This window comes from Amia ocellicauda, chromosome 2, assembly GCF_036373705.1.
Source record: "Amia ocellicauda isolate fAmiCal2 chromosome 2, fAmiCal2.hap1, whole genome shotgun sequence".
Taxonomy (NCBI): Eukaryota; Metazoa; Chordata; class Actinopteri; order Amiiformes; family Amiidae; genus Amia; species Amia ocellicauda.
In genome coordinates, this window is record NC_089851.1 from 31300737 (window position 1) to 31322638 (window position 21902).

A 21902-nucleotide genomic window follows, 5' to 3' on the forward strand; every position below is an offset into this window, starting at 1 on the left:
TTTTTCTCACATGTTCAGTACAGATTTGTTTTGCAGGAGTACAATCCAAATAGTCTGCTTCAATCTGAGAAAAGATTAAGAATAAAAAAGACAATGGGAAGAGCTGTTACGCCTGTGCAGTTGTAGTTATAGTATATATGTAGTAAATAATTATATATAAATGCACCCTTCATTTGAAACATTTACACAGATTAATTTTGGTTAATAAATATTAATTAAACTATATGTATTTATCTGCATTTTCAGTAAAGATTTCTTATGCTTTAACTGAGTTAATTTCTATGTACCAGCGATCAAAAGTTGATAAACCCTTTTGAAGCAACTGGAGTATTTTGTTTTCTGTATGCTACAGATCATTGCTCATTAGTTATAGTTTAATAAAATAAAAAAAAAATCAAATGAATGACTGAAAAACTGTTTTAAAGGAAGGGTGTGAATACTATAAACTACAACTGCATTATGTATGCCAGTCATGTACCTTTGTTGTAATAATAAACCCACTCCCACATTTCCTTGTTTTTTATCTTAAATCCTGAAAGTTTTGGTATTGGACTGATATACACCTTATCCTATCTCCACTTTATTTTCTTTAATGTGTCTGATTTGAAGCCTGTAGTTTGATTCTGAAGACCAGTGTTGTGGCATTGCAACAGTCATTTTATATGAATATTCCCAAAATGTACAGTAATGTATTTTAGCGTATTTGAACATAAAGACTGTTGTCCGTATTTCACACATCAAAACCTCAGTTAAAATGTTCGCTCCTCAAGGAACGGTGCACCATCACATGCTCTTATTATATATTTACGTTATTGTATAACCCATGTACAGTGTCTGGTATTTAATTGCATTTTACTGAAACATGGTTAGGTATTTTAAAGCATATTTGGTTTAAAATTTAGGACACTCCTACACTGAATAGCTTTCAAAAATATTCTGGCTCAAACACCTCCATTCTCCACTTCCAGTTTAGCCAAAGAAAACAGTACTGTAAAAGCACGGTTTCTGAGAATCCTGAAAGGTTGTGAAAATGAACAAGTGGGAATGGGAAAATCATAGATTATGTAGATCTGTATCCAACCTGTAATATTGGGTAAAAATAACGTATGTGTCTCAAAAACTGTGAATCTAATAACTAATTTAACTTTCTATCATGCCAGGCAACCAATTTAGTGGCCACCAAATTAATCAGCCATTTTGTTAAAGAGACCGCATTGGCAAACACAGTATACACTCGGAAACATGTTCATAACCTCTAGTTTAATAGTATTCTAGCAAAAAGCATAAATAATGGATTTTGAGGAAGTATTTCCTGGTTACAATGTAGAAGTTAAGACAGGAAACTTTGCCCCTCTTTAACCAAATAAAAAACAGCACTTATGTAGCCTAGATCAGCTGTAAAACTAAATTAACTGTAGATTCTCGATTCTCAATGATTTAAAACAAATACAAATAAAAAATGTATATACAAATCAGTTTGTAATCATCAGAAGAGAGTAGAAGAGTTAGTCTTGAGTGTTCTCTAGTTCAGAGGGGTCTCGTAATGCTTCAGAGATATTAGTCATTGCTGAAGAGACAATTAAAAAGGGACTGGAGTTTTTAAACAAAACACAACGAGCAGTTTTATTATTTTCAGCCCTTTTGTTAAATTTGTGTTTAACACAGTTTGATACAGTGTACAGTATGGTTCCTAGTGCAACAGGGCATTCAGCTCACCTTTTACTAGGTCACTTAGAATTCTCCTTTCCCGTTTAATAAAAAAATAAGTCCTAATGCTTATCTATATTATTATTATTAATAGTAATAATAATATTTCAATTGGATCTCATCTGTTGCAACCATGTCAGCTTTTCTTCTTTTCCCGGAGAGAAGGTCATCCACATACCCAGCCACGGCAGAACTGGGAAAGTACAGTTCTCTGGAAGCTCTGAGCAGCCTCCGCCAGCCAAAATAAACACGCCGCCTGGATAAATGGCAGCGAAAGATCGTGTCTTTGCAGCTCCACTCAGCTGCAAACTCTTTAGCGTGCGCTGAAACCTCCCACCGCAAAATTCCAGATGAGCGGCTTTCTAAACACCTTCTCCAACAGAAATAAAGGACAGAGTTACATCTAATAGAGCTTAATTTGCCTCTCCTTCCATAATAACTCTAGTCTTTGTTTCCTTGGCACGTTCAAAGCAAAAGGCTTCAGAGACTATTGCTATACCCGAATTAATACTGCTGCAAAATGTTCCCATTTTCTTCTGAAAACTGAAAAGAAAGTTTGATATTAAAAAACCTTGCCTTAATATTGATTTACATATTTTCAGGAAAACAAATTGACATATTTAGACTGGCTGGTGACACATGACTTTGGTAATTCATATTTGTTTTCAGATTTCACTACATCTTTCACTGACACAGAGAATAATGTAACAATTAAGAAGTCTTGTGTAATTTACTTTCATCTAAATAAAAACTGAATAATAATCCTGATGACAATCACAGTGTTTGAAGTATTTTAGTTTAATTGATTTAATGTAGAAGCTGTGATTACAACAAACTAATGTAATAAGTGTTTTTATGATCTAAAATCAATCAAACGCTGAATTATTTAATAAAAGCAAAAACCTGAAGTTAAACTGAAAAACTTTTTTTTCTATTAAAAAAAGAGAAAACCATTAGGTATTGCCTTTAAAATCAGAAATGCAGCTATGGTAGTTTGAGAGGCACCAATGTGGTCAGTCCACACATACGCCCATTTGTTTTGATGTCCTCCACATTGTATTTTCTGTGGTTGAAGCCAGGTCCAATTTGACCATCCCTGGGATCCTGCCTTTCAGGATAGATGCTAGTGCTCTTTTATTTGTGTAAACATGTGTAACTGTGCTGTGGCAAAGTCAGTCTGTTCCATGAATGAAAAGTATAATTTCATGCTTTCTCTGAATATTTGAATGTTTGCTTTTTGGTAATTGAAATCCTACCTTTCCACATTCTTCTTTTTTATCACTATTATTATTATTGGTTGTAGCAGTATTAATGGGTAAATCAAGACTAAAGATACATTATTTTATTTTGTTTTAAAAATGTATGCTCTGAAACATTTTCATAAAAAATACAATGCCATTAGTCCATGTCAGTGCAGTCTTCTAAGAGCCATTGAACTGGTGCTGTGTTTATTACCCACTGTGAAATCTTTCTAGCCTTGGTACTCTTAGACATCTAAGACCTTGAGGAAAGGTAAATCATCTTTTTTCAGTTTTAAAGTGGCATACAAGTGTAATTCGTATTAGCCTAGCCTGTGATTTTTTTATCCAATTCATATTTGTGTGTTTGTTTTCAATTATGTTGCCTATATTCTCATCAGAAAAAGGAGGTACAGCACATCAAATACATCAACAAAATGAAAAAAAAAATCAATGCCATCTCAGAAGAGTACCAAAAAACATGCTCAGTTGTCTTTCCAATCATGATGTTTTAGTTCTGTGTACTGGAGTTTGTACAATCATAGCAGGGATTAGGGTGGAGATTATGGGTTGCCTCTTTATCATTTGTGACCCAGAATAGCAAAAAGGACCAAAATTTGAAAATGGATATTCCAATGACCATGGAGCCATATTATCACTCTATAATTAACTATTTTGGACATGAATGTCTTCCATGGTGCTCTGAATTATTTTGCTCCGATGTTACACACTTTTTATTTAAATGCAGTAATTCCTACTATACTGCTTCCATTAAAACGTTACAGCATTTATTGGTCAAAATGAAATTACTTGTCAGAAATTCAGAACATCAAACATATTTATTCATTTTGTTTTCTATTGTATATACACGTCTCACTGGCAAGATGTTATTGATTGCAGCTCGTCATTTTTATTAGAATCCTAGGAAGCTGTGACATTTGACCATTTTGATAAATAAACACTGCAGTGGTGCTGTCTGTGATTCCCATTTGTAGTTACAACAAACAATGTTTGCACATACATACACATTCATGAAATATGAGTTATGAAAGTATCTAATTAAATCTATACATCTAATCAAAATATGCTTATTACAGATATTATGTTCACTTCACTGTCCAAACACATGACATTATGAAGATGTTTTAGAACATTAGATATACTTGCTTTGAATTTTTGTTTAGGTTACATAAACATTTACATTTTTGTATTATTAAAAGAAAACTATTATTGTATGCAATGTGTTTTTAATTAAGATTCAATCATTTGATTTCTCCAGGTAAATATGATCAAATAGAGCAATTTTATGGAAAACAAAAATCATATTTTATATATGCATTTTTCATATACAAATTCATGGAGAGTCACTACATTAAATTGGTGCTTCTCTCTATTACATGCCTGAATGCCACAGAAGAAAAACTAGCAGCTTGTGTTTAACAAATGTTGTGGTGAGCTGGTTCCTGGTGAATACTTTGAGGTTCCCATATGGGCAGTAGATGTTGAAAGAGGGTCTGTAAATGTAACCTGGAGGGCAGGAAGGTCAGCCAGTGGATTACTTGGTCTGAATTAAAGGCTCATAGTATCAAATGGTGTTACCCTCCTCTGTGCCACTCAGCCCCAGTGACTGTTGGACAGGGATTTTGCCGGGGCAGAGATATTAAACAGGAAGTTTGTTTCGTCAGAGCTTTCGGCATGTAAACAGAGCATCAGAGAACCACGTTCACCTCTCCCTGACCCTTTTGTCGGCCGTTAGAATTTGTCAAGGTATTTTGGGTCCATCTCTGACTGAATACAAAGAACAATAAAAATCTAGGGATTGTGCTCTACTCACTGTTTGCACTCAGAGAGACAATGGGCCAGATTGTACAGTGCGTGTGCGCCGATAATGCAGGGGCTATTATTAAAAAAAATGACGAGTTTATGAAGTTTCTGTGCCAGAGTCAAAACATGCTCAGCTTGAAAATCAAGATCTATATATTTTTTTCCCTTCACAAAACGAGACCCTTATTAATCCCTAAGTGCAATGCCCAAAATAAGTCTTGCGGTTTGTTTGGGTAATGTATAACATTGTCATAGGCTTGGTAGTATATTATAGACAGCAGGAGGATACACAGCTGCCTTTGGCGAGGGAAACCGAGCATCTCGAGTGATACAACGCAGACCTCATAATCCTGCTGTAGGTCTGACAAGAGGTGAAACTTTGTATATCCTATCCCTGGGTGCGATGTGCTCCCATTTTACCACACAGGAACTCTGTTATTAAGTTATTAGGTAAGAGGAGAAAAATCTTTCCATGTCCGTTTTTAAATTTTATTATAAACCCAAGTAAGTTGATGATTATGAGATTAGCAACAGGAAAGCTATGTAGATTCTTATGTATATAAATGTAGATGCTATATATTTGAGTATATCTTTTTTTTTTTTCTTTTTTTCTGACTGGATAGCTTTTTTTTGTTGTTTGGTAGATTTTGTGTTCCGCATTAACAAATAATACACAATATAACTTTTTGAACCACAGAATGATTCGCAACAAATTAGAATGACAACAAGGAAAGGTTACTTACAAATATAATATTAACGTAACATAATATGGGATCTTAAACCTCAGTTAAGAGGGAATTAAGCTTTAATTTCCACATCGTATTAGAACTGATCTTCCTGAGCTTATGTCTTATGTCACTTATCATTTGTCAAGCAAACCTGACCTCTTGTACATGAACAGTGCTCATAACCACCTAGACTGTCACATTTTGACAGTGGTATCAGTGCTTATAAAGTGAAGTTGTTGTCCTGGCATTTTAAGAATTTCTCAGGTCGTGATCACTTTTTTTTTTTTTTTATACAGATTTATTTGTATAGGAATTCTGATGACAAAGGTTTTAAGGATAGACTACTTGACAGGATGTGTCAGCTCTTACCCCTCCTCCCCTCAAGCTAAACTCCCAAGTAAAATCTAGGCTTTTTTTTATTTTGTCCTCCTTTCCCCCATTCTTTCAATAAACTTCATTAGGGGAACACAGCATTCAACTGCTTGGTTAACTTAAATTATTTATTTTTTCATCGGTTGCTTTTGAGACTGCCCGTGTTTGGCATCTTTGTCTGCTGTGTCCATGGCTGCTGCTCCTGGCGACAGGTCATCCCTGTAACTGAGACGTAACACCTCACAGTGGCTGCAGCCAGCTTGGGTCGTTCAAATAAATAACAGAATTAATCAAAGACCCCTCACACACCAAGATGGGGAAAAAATGGGCTTTGAGCCTTGTTCCACTGTGACCAGAAATGTGAGAAGAGCTCGCAATGCGGTTTTGCATCTTCTGAAGAAGCTTATAGGATTTATTATCATGAATATATATATAAATATATGTATACTTTTGCAGTTACCTCATAATGTTACTCTTAACTCATCTGAATACACGAAAACAGATGTTTGATGTTGCGAATTCTCTGGGGTACAGAGGAATTCTTCTAAATGTTTTAATTTTGTTTTTGAAAAGACCAAAAACAATTGGTGACCAAACATTTCTAACTTTATTCTGATAGGTTACATTAAAAAGACACTTTACATACATGAAACCATAATTCCTTATGACTGAGGAAAAAAAAAATCCCTCCATTAATAGTCAAATACTTTAGAGCAGCATGAACATTATATTGTGTGCAGTGTTTTTAGTTGGGTGATTCTTACTGACATGTTTAAGTAAAAACACAGTCATAAAATAGAATGAAAAATTGATTAATAAAAAGGGTCCTTGTAGGTGCACAAACAGACTCCCTGACTCTGGGAATCCCTGTCTTAAAGATACTTCATGAGAGTGATCTGTACAGACACCGGCCATAAGGTTATCTCTCATCAGGAATCAGAGGTTGTTTATTGTTTTATCTTATGTTCCTGAAATTGAAAAGGTCCCGGAATTACGCAAGTTAATTTGAGCTGCAGAGACGTTTTATTTTTGAACAGGAGATGGCTTAAAATAGCTACGCACAAGCAGTTAACTCTGAGGAAACTGAGTGGCTTTTCATGTTACATTTTTGGTGTGCTGACCCTGTCATTGTATTTACATGAATAGCATGAATTTAAATAATCCATCAGTCTATTGGTAAGGTACGGAAACAAAAAAAAACTAATAATAACAATAATTCATATTAATGTCAATAAATCAACAAACCATTTACCAGATTACAGAATACTGTATATTTATTGTAATTTATTTTTAGGTCTCAAAATTGACATTACTAGAGGAGTGTTTATATAAATGCATCAACTGAAGCACTTGTAGACCACATACTATGATCAATTAAGTTGTGTGTTTGTTCAAAGAAAATGCCACTACACTTTTTAAATTAAATTATCTTATTATTATATGAAAAACAAATCTTAAAATGAGTTAAGGCATCCATAAAGTAGCTGGTTATTAAAATCAGTGTGTTTTTTTCATTTAACTTGCCAAAGACTAAGCCATAAATTGCTTAATTTGCTTTGTAACGTTTCTGTTTCTTTATTATTGTTGTCAGTGACTCATTGAGAGTTGTTTAAAGTAATAAAGCAATGAAAATAACTTTTAAGAAATAGTGGAATAAACCACAATTACCAATTCGACCAGCATAACATTTAATGTTTCTTTGACTTTCATTTTATGGTCACATATGGAAGATTGGTGCTGTCTTGCAATGATAGTGGTATACTTTAATATAAATCAACACAGTGTGTGCACTATATGTATAGATTAGTCTGTTCTATGTAAATTGGTAAAACAAACTATTTTACTCGGGTAAGATACAGGGCAAGATCTGGAATTTGATGAGGTAATTTTATAGAATGTAGAAAGCACATTGAAGATCCAGCAAGAAATTTACATTTGTAAAGACTAAATGTGTGCTTAATATTTAAACACCCATTTCCTTTAAACATTCATATTGTGTCTTTGTTAACTATAGTCATTTTTGAGATTGTACTCATTTATGACAAAATGTATCTGGCTTCTGATACTCATGTCTGCAAAATAAGATGTCCTTGTGTAGATTCTAACTATTTTTTTATTATCTTTTTAGCAATTCATCAAAAGCTGGAAGTTGACGGGACAGAGAAAGTGGAAGGGTCCATGACTCAGAAACTGGAAAATGTCCTAAACCGTAAGCCATGCCTTTTTATGCTTCTTACACCTGCTCAGAATCTTATGTAAGGAACACAATCCTGAAATCAGAGTTCAAACATTGATGAATACATTATAATCAGATCTTCAGTTTTGCATCTTTGACTGTCATTAAGTGCATGAATTTGGGGGTTTCTTCGGTTCTGCTTAGTTTTCAGTATTTTTTTCACACCCTGATAGATTTATTTGTTTTTTTGTGGTTAACTGCTTATTAAATCCAATGACTGCTTTAAGAAAAGGATACACACAGTGAAACACATGTCATATATGGTTTATCTTTGTTTAAAATAAACAAATATACCTCTCTTTTATGCACAGACTAGCCTATATTTTTTCAGCTTGGTGGGTTGATTTGGTCTTCTGCAAGAACTCTTGGTGTTCTAGGAAACAAGACCACATGATTTTGATATTTATTCTGCTCATATATAATAATTGCTCAAAATCACCAGGACCTGTATATTATAATTTTTAAATTTAGTTATTCATTTAGTAATTAGAGATAATGAAGGATAAACTTGGATTTCATCCAGAAAAGCAATGCATCCATTATTATTCCTGAATCTTTAATTTGAGCAATCTTTTAATTTACAGTTAAATCAACTTGGTTTGTCATCAAATGAAAAACATATATACAAAATGAGCTAAATCACCAGGATATAAATATGATAGAAAGTACATTAAATGTTTTAATTGTAAAAGTGAGAAAAACAGTTATCCGCACTTTAACTGTGGATACCCAAATTTGTGGGTGGTGGGTTTTAAAGAATATAAAACCATAGGAATCTATTGCAGTATTAAATGGTATTTAAATACAGTACCCTATAAATTCACCATTTTAAGAATTTCTAGCTTCTCCCATTACATGTTGCATCATATTTCCTGTACCTCCTTTTCACAATAGGTTAAGTCCAAAAATGCTTTTGCTTCAGTCCCAGTGGGTTCCATGTATATTCTTTCATTTCATACATGATAATTTGATTCATGTAATTTAAAGTCAATAAACAGGTACTTTCCTTTAACTTTGTAAAAATAAACTTTGTGGGGCGACGGTTCTTTAATGTTTACAAAATGTGAAATATGGACATGCAGCTGAGACGGCTTCCTTAGTCATTAAACTGAACATTACTATCAAAATTAACATATAACCCGAAATCGCTCGAATTATCTGAATAAGAAAAATGTGAAATATTTAATAGCTCACTGTGTCAATGTTTTCATTTGAGCCGAAATGCTTTTTTTTTTTTTTTTTTTTTTTTTTTTTTTTTTTTATTAAAGCTTTTCACAAAGTCTACGTTTCTGTATTGCAAAGGCCACCCACTGAGCTGGCTACAGAAAATAGCACGCAAGCCACCCAGTGAGACTGATGTAATTTTTTTTTCATCTTTGCTTTTAGCATAGTCACCAGACCAGATAATGTAGAAGATTTTTGCAGACATAAAATCACGGATACATTTTCCCATTTTGAACTCTTTATCTAACTTGTGTAAATCAGGAACGAATGACGGGTGGTAACCGATCTCTTGGTGTGTTTGAAAGGAATACAAAAAACAAACTTTGATGGAAAACCATACACACTTAGAAAAACCCTGTTTATTTCTTCACTGTAGTTTTTTTCTTGCATTCATTGCATTTTTCATTGTAATTTTCATTGTAATTCAGGGCAACGGTAACTGAAATATTACTCATATTGGAGAAAACCACACACTTCCCAGTTACTTCTAAAACATACAATTTTCTTGTCAACTTCTCCTCCCCCTTCCTTAACTCTTCTGTATGGAAATGAATATCTTGTAATTTAGAAAGTGTGTCAGAAAGGACTGTCAAGGACTGAGTGTTTTGGTGGGTTATGCATACTCACTGTGAAGGATGCAGTAGTAAAATGACAGTGTTGTGCAGTATTCTGTGAGAGGATAATTCTGACTTGTGCATTGAGGTTTTCTGTGAACATGCTTAGCACCAAATGAATGGTGTTACCTTAGCCTTAACATTGAATTTCCTTTTAAAATGTGATGATATTCTTACTCCTATGTATGCATATGATTAAACATTTTTACCATTTCCACCCCCTCATTTATATACTAGACTTTAAAAATATATATATATCCAGGTTCTTATAAGGGACCAAAGCGGGTCCTAGGTGCTCTGTTGGGCAAAGTGAAATTTGGTACCGATCCAGTTCTGGAAGCTTTTGCTGATTTTTGCAACTATGCCAATTACAACAGCAACAGGGGAGCGACCATTCAGTGTGCTAAAACTACTCAAAACATATTTGCCCTCCACTATGAAAGAAGAAAGATTTAATGGGCTAGTCCACCTGTACATAAATAAGGACCTTGTTCATTTATTGAGATGTTTTGTTGATGAATTCGGGCGTCACAGCAGGAGACTTTGCATTCACCTAGAAACTCCTACATCAGCGGCAGAAACAGCTGATTTCCAATGAAGACGCATATTTCTAGCAGCGCACAAATCGAAAGTTGTGCATCCTCACCCGTTTCAATTACAGATCTCCACCAAAACAGATCTCATTGGTTGACAAGCACCAGAAACCACGTCTAGTATGTTGGTTGACGTGATTTTTCGCCGGACGTGTCCCATAGTGATGTGTGGTTTGGGAAGCAAAGATATTGTAATGAACTGGGAATAGAGACTGTCCTAGTTGAGCCCTACACTGATAGAGACTACACTTTCATTGTGTTTCATTCCCCCTCCTGTGTGAGTGTTGTTCTCTTCCGGGTGCTTGACTGTAAATTGTGACATTGTTGTGTGTTGTATAAAAAGCCCATGCGGGGAGTAGTTCTCTCTCTGTTCCTGAAGCCATGAGCCGGGCTGACATAAATTAACATAATTAATATAGTGTTTAAAAAGCTAATAGTTATGTATTAAAGCATTTTGAATTCCTGTCAAATGTCTGCAGAAGTTAAAATATTGTTTAGGCACGCAAATTTAACAAGTATTAGTTTTTAACTTAAACTAAATTGATAATGTAGGCTGTATGATTAAATAATGTTTTTTTTATTATTTATATTTCGCACCACAATATGTATTTTTTATTTTGTAGTTGCAGGTGGAAGCTTAAGATATTCAGGGTGAAATAGTTTTAACCGACAGGGAAATAACTCTAGACTCCCTCTGGTAAATTGTACTGTTTTTGTTTAAAGTTTAATTTACAAGAGTTAGCTTAGCCAAAATTAGACGATTTAGGTTTTATTTTATTCTTTTTTCAGGAAAGCACAGTGGAGTCAGTGCAGGGAGAGGAGCGGCAGGTAGGAACAGTGAGAGTAGGGATTATTACAGTGCAGGATTTTGCTGACATCTTTATTATGATTTTTCTATTTAATTATGGTTCTTTGTTTAAATAAAGACATTAAAAGGTATATCAATTATGAATGTACTTGTTCTATTGTCTGGCAAATGTAAAACTTTTGAAAATTAACTGATTATACAAGGAAACAATATTACAGCGTTACAGTAGAAATAATGTAGTTGCAGCTTTTGAGATATTCTGGGTGAACATTTAATCCAACAGGAAAACAACTCTAAACACCCTGTGGTCATTTGTAATGTTTAAACAAGTTTCACTTACAAAATGTACCTTGATAGGATTTAGATTTTATTTAATTATTCAGAAGAGCACAGTGGACATAGTTAATGCCTCAGTGAATGAAGTTGTTGCTCAGACCAATGCCAAATCAACCACACAACATCCAATTTGATAAAACTACTTTTGGAAAGAGCCAGCGATCATTTAAATCTACCTGGTATACCAGGTTTCCTTGGATAGAATGGGATTCAGACCAAACAATCATCATTCAACAGCAATTGTATAGAAAATGTTATAGATTTTAAGTTGGAACATGAGCTCAGAACAGTAAAAAAAGGTTTCCCTAGAGTTTAACTACAAAAAAAGTTTTGCTACACTCAGTCATTTTCATTTCCTCACCCCCACTTTTACATTGTTAGGCACCCATGGAATGGTTAATGTACTGTGCAAAGGAGAGGAAGAAATAAAATTAAGTATTACTGGAGATATGTTTTGTGACCTCAGGCTTTAATATTTGTTTATACAGTTCCTGAAAATAATGTAAAACTGTCAGCTGTGTAATTGCCACAAAATAAAGGTTTTCAACCTTATGTTAAAATGGATGTAATTTTTCCTCTGGGTAACTTGATGCTGTAATGCAAACTCTTAATTAGAATCTGCAGACTAAAATAAGAGTCTTTGGTGCTGTGATTTTGTTGTGCACATTCAACATACTAGGGTCAGTGTTTTAAGTGAGTATTACTCATGCCTTGGTTCCACTGGCTTAAGCGTCCATCCTGTGCCGGACACATCCGTCCTCGGACACGTTCCAGAGCTTTTTGTAAAACCTGGCCATTGTGAAGTCCATCCCCTGTTTTGGGAGGAGACCGATTGTGGGTTTGGTTTGTGTTTCATTTTAAAAACAAAAAGAGAACAACACTATGAGCGATAGAGCCTGATGTGGAAAGGACTTTTGTGTCTATTTTATTCTGTGATTGTAAACAGCGTAATAAGTACACGCTTCTGTTAAGAGATATTAGGAAGAGCTAAACATGAACAGACAAGATTTTATTCAGACAAGCACGTCCCCATAAGAATACGTTTCCATGTGCAACAATAACAATAAATACTTGTTATTTAGTATTATTATTATTATCATTTGTGCAAGTATATATGTATTTTAAACAGCACAACATGACTCCCTTAACTTATTATTCTTTCTGCAGATTTGTAACTGCAAAACACTTTTCCGTATAATTGTTTATTTACTTAACAGACGTCCTTAACCAGGGCAAGTTACAGTTGAAACAAAATACACCCGTTTCACGATTAATAATACAGTAAAAGCAGCTACAATATAGCAGGTTATAATGTAACTACAGTGTGCACGTTTCAGTCATGGCGTTTATGGACTTATGGATGCATTTTTTAAACCAGTCCTTAATGTTTTAGAGGGAAACCCAGATCTGCTGTATTTATTTATTTATTCATTAATTTAACTTGTAAATGGACACATGTTAACTGAATCGTGTTCACCTTCATACTGATTGTCTCTGCGGGGCTGTTATACAACAGACCTGCACACCATTCACAAAACGACAGCCTGAAACAACATGCAGTTGTTCATAACATATTCATAAAATCGGCTGCTACCGCTCCGATTATTATCCTTCAGGTCCTGTCACTGCATTGGGGTCCTCTACAATCTGTGTTCGGCAAGTTTTTAATACACTCAGATATTAAATGTAACTGTAATATTTCTGGACGTGGATTTCACTCCATGCTGTTAATGAAACTAATTTCTTTGTGATCCCACATGGCATTTGAGATTATATCTTCTGACATAATGTAGCTCATCTCTTCCATGTCTGTCTAAAGTGAATCACACATCTCCACTTCTGAAAGCGAAGTATTTCCTTAGTGGGCGTGACGGACGCTTATGGCCACATCTGGCAGCAGATAGTTAACCGTCCACAAAACCTGTACGTGTCCGGACGCTTAAGTCAGTGGAAACGGGGCATCAAACTTTGCCAATGTAAAGAAACATAGCTAATACAAGCAGTGGTGTAATTATCTCTACATATAGAAAGGAACATCCAAAAGCATAGTTTCTGCAGCTACTTACATAGTTTACTCAAACACTTCAGTCTGAGTACACTTTTGCTTTTGTCATTTATATATCTGTCATCAGAGACTGATTGATTGATGGGTGGGGGGTTGATCGATACATGTAGTTTTATTTATTTATTTGTGGTAAATATGGTTTCATAATTGTTCAATGTTCTTTCATCTCCAATGTGCACAGTACATGTTGTTTAGATTTTTAGTTTCCATTATGGCCTGTCTAAGAGACAAAGCATAAATAGAGAATAAATCAGTCTAGAATATTGTGACTGGGCTTTTTGTTTCCTTACTTGTTAGACTCAGAAAAGTTTGTACTTTTAATAAGGTATTTTCTGTTATTTTCCCAGGGGCAAGTGTAACAGCAGATACTCTTTTCCAAGAAGTATTGGGACGTAAAGACAAAGCCGATTCCACAAGAAATGCACTGAATGTTCTTCAGCGTTTTAAGTTTCTGTTTAATCTGCCTCTGAACATTGAAAAGAATATCCAAAAGGTAGGCTTAAGTTACACACACACACCCATCTTACATTGGATTAATCAATTGCAGTGATAGTTTTCTCCAAATCTATATCAGGATTCAGCAATCTCTGAGAATATTTAGTTTATGAACAAGTATAGTTCAGTAATTTAATATATTGGTTTATGTATGTGTGTGTATTTCTATAAACATGTATATATGTGTGTGTGTGTGTGTGTGTAATTTATATTTTAAATTACATTGTTTTAATATTATACATTTCAATACTTTATTAATATTCAACACTACTTTTGAAGAGTTACTGAAAAAGTGTGTTATGTGTTTACTGATTTTGACAATGTGCTAACTATTTAATCTATACATTTCTTAATCAATCTGAGCACACGTAATGGTGTTTTAAGTTTAGATTTAAATTGCACATTTGGTAGTGATTCCTGTTAACAAAATTCCTTCTTAAATGTTTTAATTTTTCTCTGTCTATAGGGTGATTACGATGTTGTTATCAATGACTATGAAAAAGCAAAATCTCTCTTTGGGAATAGTGAAGTGCAAGTTTTCAAAAAAGGTAACAAAAGCAGAAATAACTTTTGCTTTAAAATAATATGATTGGTTTGCTGTTTAATTATAATTAAATGCTGTGATCAGATACATTTGTGTGTTACAATGTGGTGAGAATAGACAACATTACGTTCATGTAAGAGAATACAGTTTGATCTAGATACAATCTAGAAGGTCTTAAAGAAACCCCAGAGAAGAGTAAATGAACTTACCAGAATGAGTTAATGAGACACCTTTGATTAATGACAAGCTAGGAATACAATTTTATTGAAGGTAATTGGGGGAAAAGGAAAAGTTTATTCCAGTTGTCATTTCAAATGTTTATTACAGTGCCTGCAGAGACATAAGTGATTACTATTTTATCAGGTTATTGTACTGTGTTATTGAAACACTTTCAACAGAGAAGTATTAATGCATGGCATTGAAATGGTTTACATGTTTGGATCCTCCTACCAGATATTGATTCTGTAATAAATATATATATAATTTTTTTTTTTTTTTTTTTTTTTTTTTCCCAGTTTATGCTGAAGTAGAAACACGTATTGATGCTCTGAGGAGTCGTTTGCTGGATAAGTTACTTGAGATGCCATCTACTCTACATGACCAGAAAAGATATATAAGGTATGCTTTTAAACTAGGCTTGGTAGAACCCTGCACCTTGTACATTAATTATGGACCACTTTTGGTATTCTAGGGCGGAAAAAAAAAACTTTTTGTGAGTAAATATATATTTTTACAAGTGTACAACTAACACATTTTGTTTCTCAACATGTCTTTATTTTCACTGCACAAGTTAGGCTGTGCCACACTGACAACTTACTACAGCTTTAAAAGGCTTGTAAGGACAGTGAAAATATACCAAGCCTATTTTTATTTAATATATTTTTCCAATTGGGGAGTTAACTGTTATACATACCACCATGCATGTCTATAAGTCCGAGTACTAATGGAAGTGCTTGTGTACAGAGCAGTTGCAATCAAAAGGTAATAACTTCAATTGTTGAGTTGTATTTGTTTTCTAAAGAGATTTCCTTCAGTCTCACACTTAGGAACAGGCATGGCAACGTTCAGTCTACCATTACTTTTGTTAACATTGAACTGTCAAGAATTCTTTCTTTGGGGATTGATGTAGTTTGATGATGATCCATGTTAAGAGCCTTTGGATTCGGTCAGATTGTTTAGCCTGTGCATTTGAATTTGTCATAATAAAATGCAAGGTTTTATTTCTACTTAGGACTGACATGAAATTCTAAATATTTGACAGTATAAATGCCATTGTATCTAAAATGATTATCCCTAATCAAACCAAGTTCAGCATTTATTTTTATTATGGGTTGGTTTTAACTAACTGGTAAAATGGTCTTAATACAATGACACCCTTTTTGACTTAAGAAAATCATATTTGAAAGAACAGATATTGGCGTTTATTCAGCTGCCGTATAGACAGGGGTGCATATGTGTGTTTTTTTATGGGGGTGGATGGCTGAATCGTTATACTGAAGTACAAATGAATGAATATATTTTGAAGTCATGGTTTGGAAAGTTCTTGAAATAGAACAGCCATTCAGTGTTTGTGTGTTTTAATTGCTTTATGAAAAATGCTGTTTTCTCGCTACATTATGCTATGCACCATAAATAAACTGAATGAATAGTTATGGTCTAACAGTCCAGCTTGATGTACTGGAACAAATGAGAAATCGCCATAGACTTAGTCTGTGTTTTGTCGGGCTTGCTTACAGATATTTGTCAGATCTCCATGCGTCTGGCGACCCAGCCTGGCAGTGCATCGGCGCTCAGCATAAGTGGATCCTTCAACTCATGCAGAACTGCAAAGAAACCTGCGTCAAAGGACAGAAAGGCAAGAACTTCCAAACTCTTCCTCATCAATTTCAGTTTAGCAGCGGAGTCACTGAAATTAGGCTAAATTGAACTAAATGGGCAAAACTAATTCAACCATTTGCCAGTCAATTGTGAGTAATTATTATTTATTTATTGGCAGACGCCCTTATCCAGGGTGACTTATAGTTTACACATAAAGCAATTTAAGCATTACAAAAGTGGAGTAGTACAATCAATACAAATTTAGAATAAGTATACATCTTAATTCAGTGAGATAACAAGTGCTTCAGACAAACAGAAGCAAAACAATTAAGCCAAACAGGAATCAAAAATCCCCATGAAGACGGTGCTTTCGAAGTCCAAGTATGGTTTGGTCCTTACGCACTACACTCTGTTGATACATTTTTGCAGAAAAGGAATTTGCTTAGACAGTTTACTAAGAATAGCTATGGTTGACTGAGATGTTACAAATGTGCTTTTTATTTATATATATTATAACGTTTTAAACTATCACATCTGTATCTGCTATCTTAAATATATTTCCTGCTGAAGAATTTGAAAGAATATACATGTTTATGATCAAATATTTAAAATTTGAATAGCATTTAATGAAGTAAAACGCTACATATTATTCATATTTCTAATAGTTTACAGAAAATTAAGGCGAATTCTGAATATGTTGTATATATTGTAATAGTCATTTTACTGTTTGTGGAATTAAGTGACAAATAATATTTTTCTCACCAAAAAGTGTTTAAACAAACAAAACAACTAGTAAGTGCCCTGATTTGAATGCTGAATCAAAGAGTATTGCTATTAGAAACAAAGGTCTAAGTAAACGTAAAAAAATTAAACATTTATACATTGTCTTTGTAACAGAATAGTCCTTTTATAACAATTACAAAAAGCGGAAGTTCCTGCTACAACACATAATCAACGTTTCTCAGCCAGACAGTGTGAAGAGATGCAATCACGAGTATGGAAAAGTAAAATCCTTTCAATCTCATTCATCAGTGTTGTATTAGACTACACATTTTGTTGTGTTCATTTTAAATTGTTACTGTGAGACAATACTTGATCATTGGTCTTGTTTACTATGTTTAAATGTCTTTCTTTTAGTTTTCAATGTGTATTCCTGTGCTTTTAAATGCATTTTAAATGAATGCATTTTGAGTAGGCACCCTCACTGATACATGATGTGAGCAGGGAGATCATTCTGCTGTCTCCAAAACGTATATATGGTCAATTAGTACTTTGTGAATATAGCCAATAGTGGGGAGTGAAACAGTTTGCAAACTAAATAATTAGCTTCCTAAGGGCATGTGTGTCAAAAGCATCCACCCAAAATGCAGCATGTGTCCTATAGCCCAGATCCAGTTGGTCTCCGATCTTTTCTGTTGGTGGTTGGAGGAGTTCCTAGGGGATGATGCACAACTTTTTTCGTAAAGTGAGGGTGGGTGAAAGTCCTCAGTTCATGGCACATACATCACATATTAATAGTATACATTCAGATGGTGCTTGCATCCAGCTGCATCAGATCCTTAGACTAGAAAGACACGTGTTTGACAAGGTGTGTTGGGGGGAAGCATGCTTTGACTTATCCCTTCCGAAGAAGCACGTAGTCATGGGGGTGGCCTACGTTGACTAAATGGTGATTCTGAATTGGGTGAAAAACAAGGAAATAATATATACAAATGTAGTAATCCAAGAAATGCAGATGGTATAAACTGCCTACCATGTTCATCTTTTGGGTCCACTTGGGCTGTAGTCCTGCATGCTGTCTAAAATTTATCTGAACTACTGACACAGCTTAAATGTATGTAAATGGCAAGTGCAAGAAAAATGCTTGGCTGTCTGAAATCTGTGTAAAATGTCTTTGCATACCCTGCAGTTCTGTAGATTTTCCATTTCCTGTTCTTTATTTCAGACAGGATTTCTAGTTTTTTTTATTTATTACATTTTACAGAATATTTTAAAATGAGTACTATTTCTTTTATTTGTACTTAAAGATCATGGCACACTATCTTTATACATGTCTCCATGAAGGCTCGTTTTAATTTTCTTTCCTGGTGAAACCGTGCAGATTTAGTTTCTCGATGAATGAATTGCATGAAAGGAAGAGCCTTGCTGGTGGAGTTGGGTTTCAGGGCCTTCTGTAGTCCTGTGGTCTGTGGTCATTCAGTTTGTCAGGAACGATCCTTTCTCATTCCTTATGGTTTTGGGATGAAGTGGAAGAATTACTTTGAATTAAGCTATTTTTCTTTTTGAAACTACTGAGGCGGAAAAAAATTAAATAAAGATATGGTCTTTCAGGAAACATACTGCCTTACATTACACGCCATTAAGAAATGTATAGAAATTAAACATTAAGTTACATTAATATGCTGATTCAACAGGTTTGAAGCCACAATGTTGAGTCTTACAAAAACTATCTGTATTGGCATTTGCTATAAAGCCATGTTTTATTGCTGCTTAATTGTGACAGATTGTAAGTAGTCTAGTTACATGATTATAGTTAAAATTAAAACCGTTTTAAAGAAATGCAGTGTTAAGGAAAAATAGCATTTAAATTTCATAACCTCATCTTAAAAATTAAACAAAAAAACATTTCTAAATTAGTTTTTGAAGACCAACAATTGCATTCCTTGACTTTGCTTTGACTGATCCGATTAATTGTATAATTTTTCCCCCCATGAAACAGATTTGATTTATTGTACAGTTATTCATCTAATGCAGTTTATAGGAGCTCTATAACTTTTAACCTCTTTAGATGTTTACCGTTTATTCCTCTTGACCAAAAAGTCAACCATTTTCTAATCTAGCACCGTTTCCTTAAAGGGGGTTTCAGAAACCATGTATTAATTGAAATGGAAAGGCCTTTGTAGAACATTGCAAAAGAGGTGGATCTGTCCAGACCTTTTTTACAGTCTGTCTGCCGATGAACATGTTGCCTTTATTGAGTATGTTAACCTCTTGAGATGGATAGATACACAAGCAGAGCACACAGGTTCATGTCTGCAATACAGAGAAATGTACTTACAGTATGATCTGGGGAGCTTTTTTGCAGTTCAGCTGCATGAAGAAGCAACTCAGTGGAGCCCGGCGCTGTTTTCTTTTTGTGCTTCAGAATAACAGCAGCTGTTCGCTGGGCTGGGGAAGAGGCGGAGAGCCACCGAGCTCACACCGCCACTTGGTACTGTACTATAGATGCTGCTCACCTTGCAATGAATGATCTGTCTTTGTTGGATCAGACAGGGCCACCGGAGTCTGTGTCAAAAGGGCTTTCTCAATTTGTTATCCTAGCAGCTGGTTCTCTTCCACTGCCTCTACTTACTGTACATCTGAAGAAAAAGGCCTCTTGCAGCTGGCAGCCATTTGAGGGCCTAACCACATCCCCCACTGCCAGACCCCATCCCGAACAAAAATATTTACTAGGTAAACCATCCCTTGTCGACTTCTACACATCCATCTCCATCTCCGTGAAGATATGACTGATTACGTGCGTTATTAAATGTCTCAATGGTACCGGCTTGTCACTTTAGATTCCTATTAAATAGCTGGAAAGAAACAAAAGACAGATGGGGGCCTGATAAGCACACGCATGAAAAAGACAAGGCCATATCAATGCTTTTTGTCCGCACCTCAGACATTGCCCTTGGCCTTGGCCTGTGGCACAGGATTCACATACTGTAGATATTTCTGAAACCCCTGGCTTATTTTGAGCTCAGAAACAGATGCCATGTCAGTAGCTGTAGTGCTTCTTAAAAGGAAAACAACCACTTATTGCTGTGGGCAGTGCAATCTGTTTCACTTGAAAACAAATTGTTCAGCTGGCTAGAAGCCTCCCCAAGACATGTTCGGTTCTGGAAGCTCTTGTTATTAATGCACCTCTGAGAGATAAACCACCTAAAGATATGTAAAGTATGTAGTACAGCAATCCTATAAAAATAAACCTGTCTAGTGTAAACATGCTCATTGATTAAACCTAAACAATGTAACTTTATGACTCAAATTAGCCACTTTAGTCATTTTATTGCTGTGCTGCAAACCACAAATGGCAGAGTTATAAAATGCTTAATTTTTATTTATAAGCTAAATTGTTTCTATAAATATATTTATTTACATGCTACATTATTCATGCATACTAATATATGTAATACTTAGGCAGATTATAATTTTAAAACTGTGACTTAATCACCATTTAGTAATAACCATTAAAAATATTCAAAGAAATGTACCAGTGGAGAAGTGATGCATACATATTGTATACACTACATGTATTTTCTGTATACAATTTCACAAGAAAAATGCTTAGAATGTGCCAAGCCAAGTACAAAATAATAAACAGCCCTCCACACACTGTTGTTCCACTAATATTGGTTTAACACCCTTCTTACCAGCTTTAAAACCAGTGATGTGCAATGCTTTTCTTCAGCAATAGCAGTTAAGAGGAAGACATTAAGTGGAGGTACAGTCTACCAGTAAGGTGTTCGTGAAGGCAAACCAACCACATAATTTGTGTTTACAATATATATTCGCATAGATCCACGTGAGCAAAATTGATACTATTTTGAATTGACTTGCAAATTGTTCCGTGTTCCAGTTCTTTTTTTTTTTTTTTCTTTAAAGCTGTTATATGTACAAAAGACATAAAAATTAACCGGCTGTACCTCTGCTCTGTGAAAGGTTATCTGAGGAGCAGAGGGTCTTCTGGCTGAAGGCAATCCAGTTTAAGCTGAATCTGGCAGTGGGCTGCTGTTTGTTTGCTTTGAAGAGCACTCTCCCTGTGAGCTTTCTCGCTGCACAATTGGGGGTTGTTCTGTGCGGCCCGCTGCCCGGGGTCCCCAGCGTTGCTGTGTGTGAGAGACGGCAGCAGCGGGGCTCAGGGATCAGCTTGTTTAGTGAGCAAGCAACCGTGGGTGGTCAGACTGGGGCGCAGGACAAGGCCCCGCTGTGCTCAGGAAAGAGTGTTCAAAGGTGTTTAAGCCTGGTAGAGGAAGTCCACCGCCCTTTAGAGAGACCCGAGCCTACAAGACCATCCACACTGCCCTCTCCGGCTCACAGAGCTGTGGGAGCCAGGCCGACACACAGACGGACAGTCGAAAACGCGCAGAGAATGATGAGAGAGTTCACGAGACACCTGGATCAACAATAGCCCTCATCTCTTTTAAAAAGAGAGACAAAAATGAGAGAAATGTTGACACACATAGTGTAAACGCACCCACGCCATTCAGTGATACAGGGAGAACAAATACAAGATCTTCCATGGGAAGTTTCATCTG

At 35.1% G+C, this 21902-nt stretch overlaps 1 protein-coding gene across 3 annotated transcripts in view; it reads left to right on the forward strand.

Annotated features, from left to right (window-relative positions):
- exoc2 (exocyst complex component 2) overlaps positions 1-21902 on the forward strand; it is a 109388-nt gene that overhangs the window by 33286 nt on the left and 54200 nt on the right. For all 3 annotated transcript variants that reach the window (XM_066722752.1, XM_066722770.1, XM_066722760.1), the window contains exons 7-11: positions 7998-8078; positions 14093-14238; positions 14707-14788; positions 15300-15402; positions 16521-16639. In XM_066722752.1, the coding sequence (XP_066578849.1) occupies positions 7998-8078; positions 14093-14238; positions 14707-14788; positions 15300-15402; positions 16521-16639 (531 nt within the window). The remainder of the gene's footprint in view (positions 1-7997; positions 8079-14092; positions 14239-14706; positions 14789-15299; positions 15403-16520; positions 16640-21902) is intronic.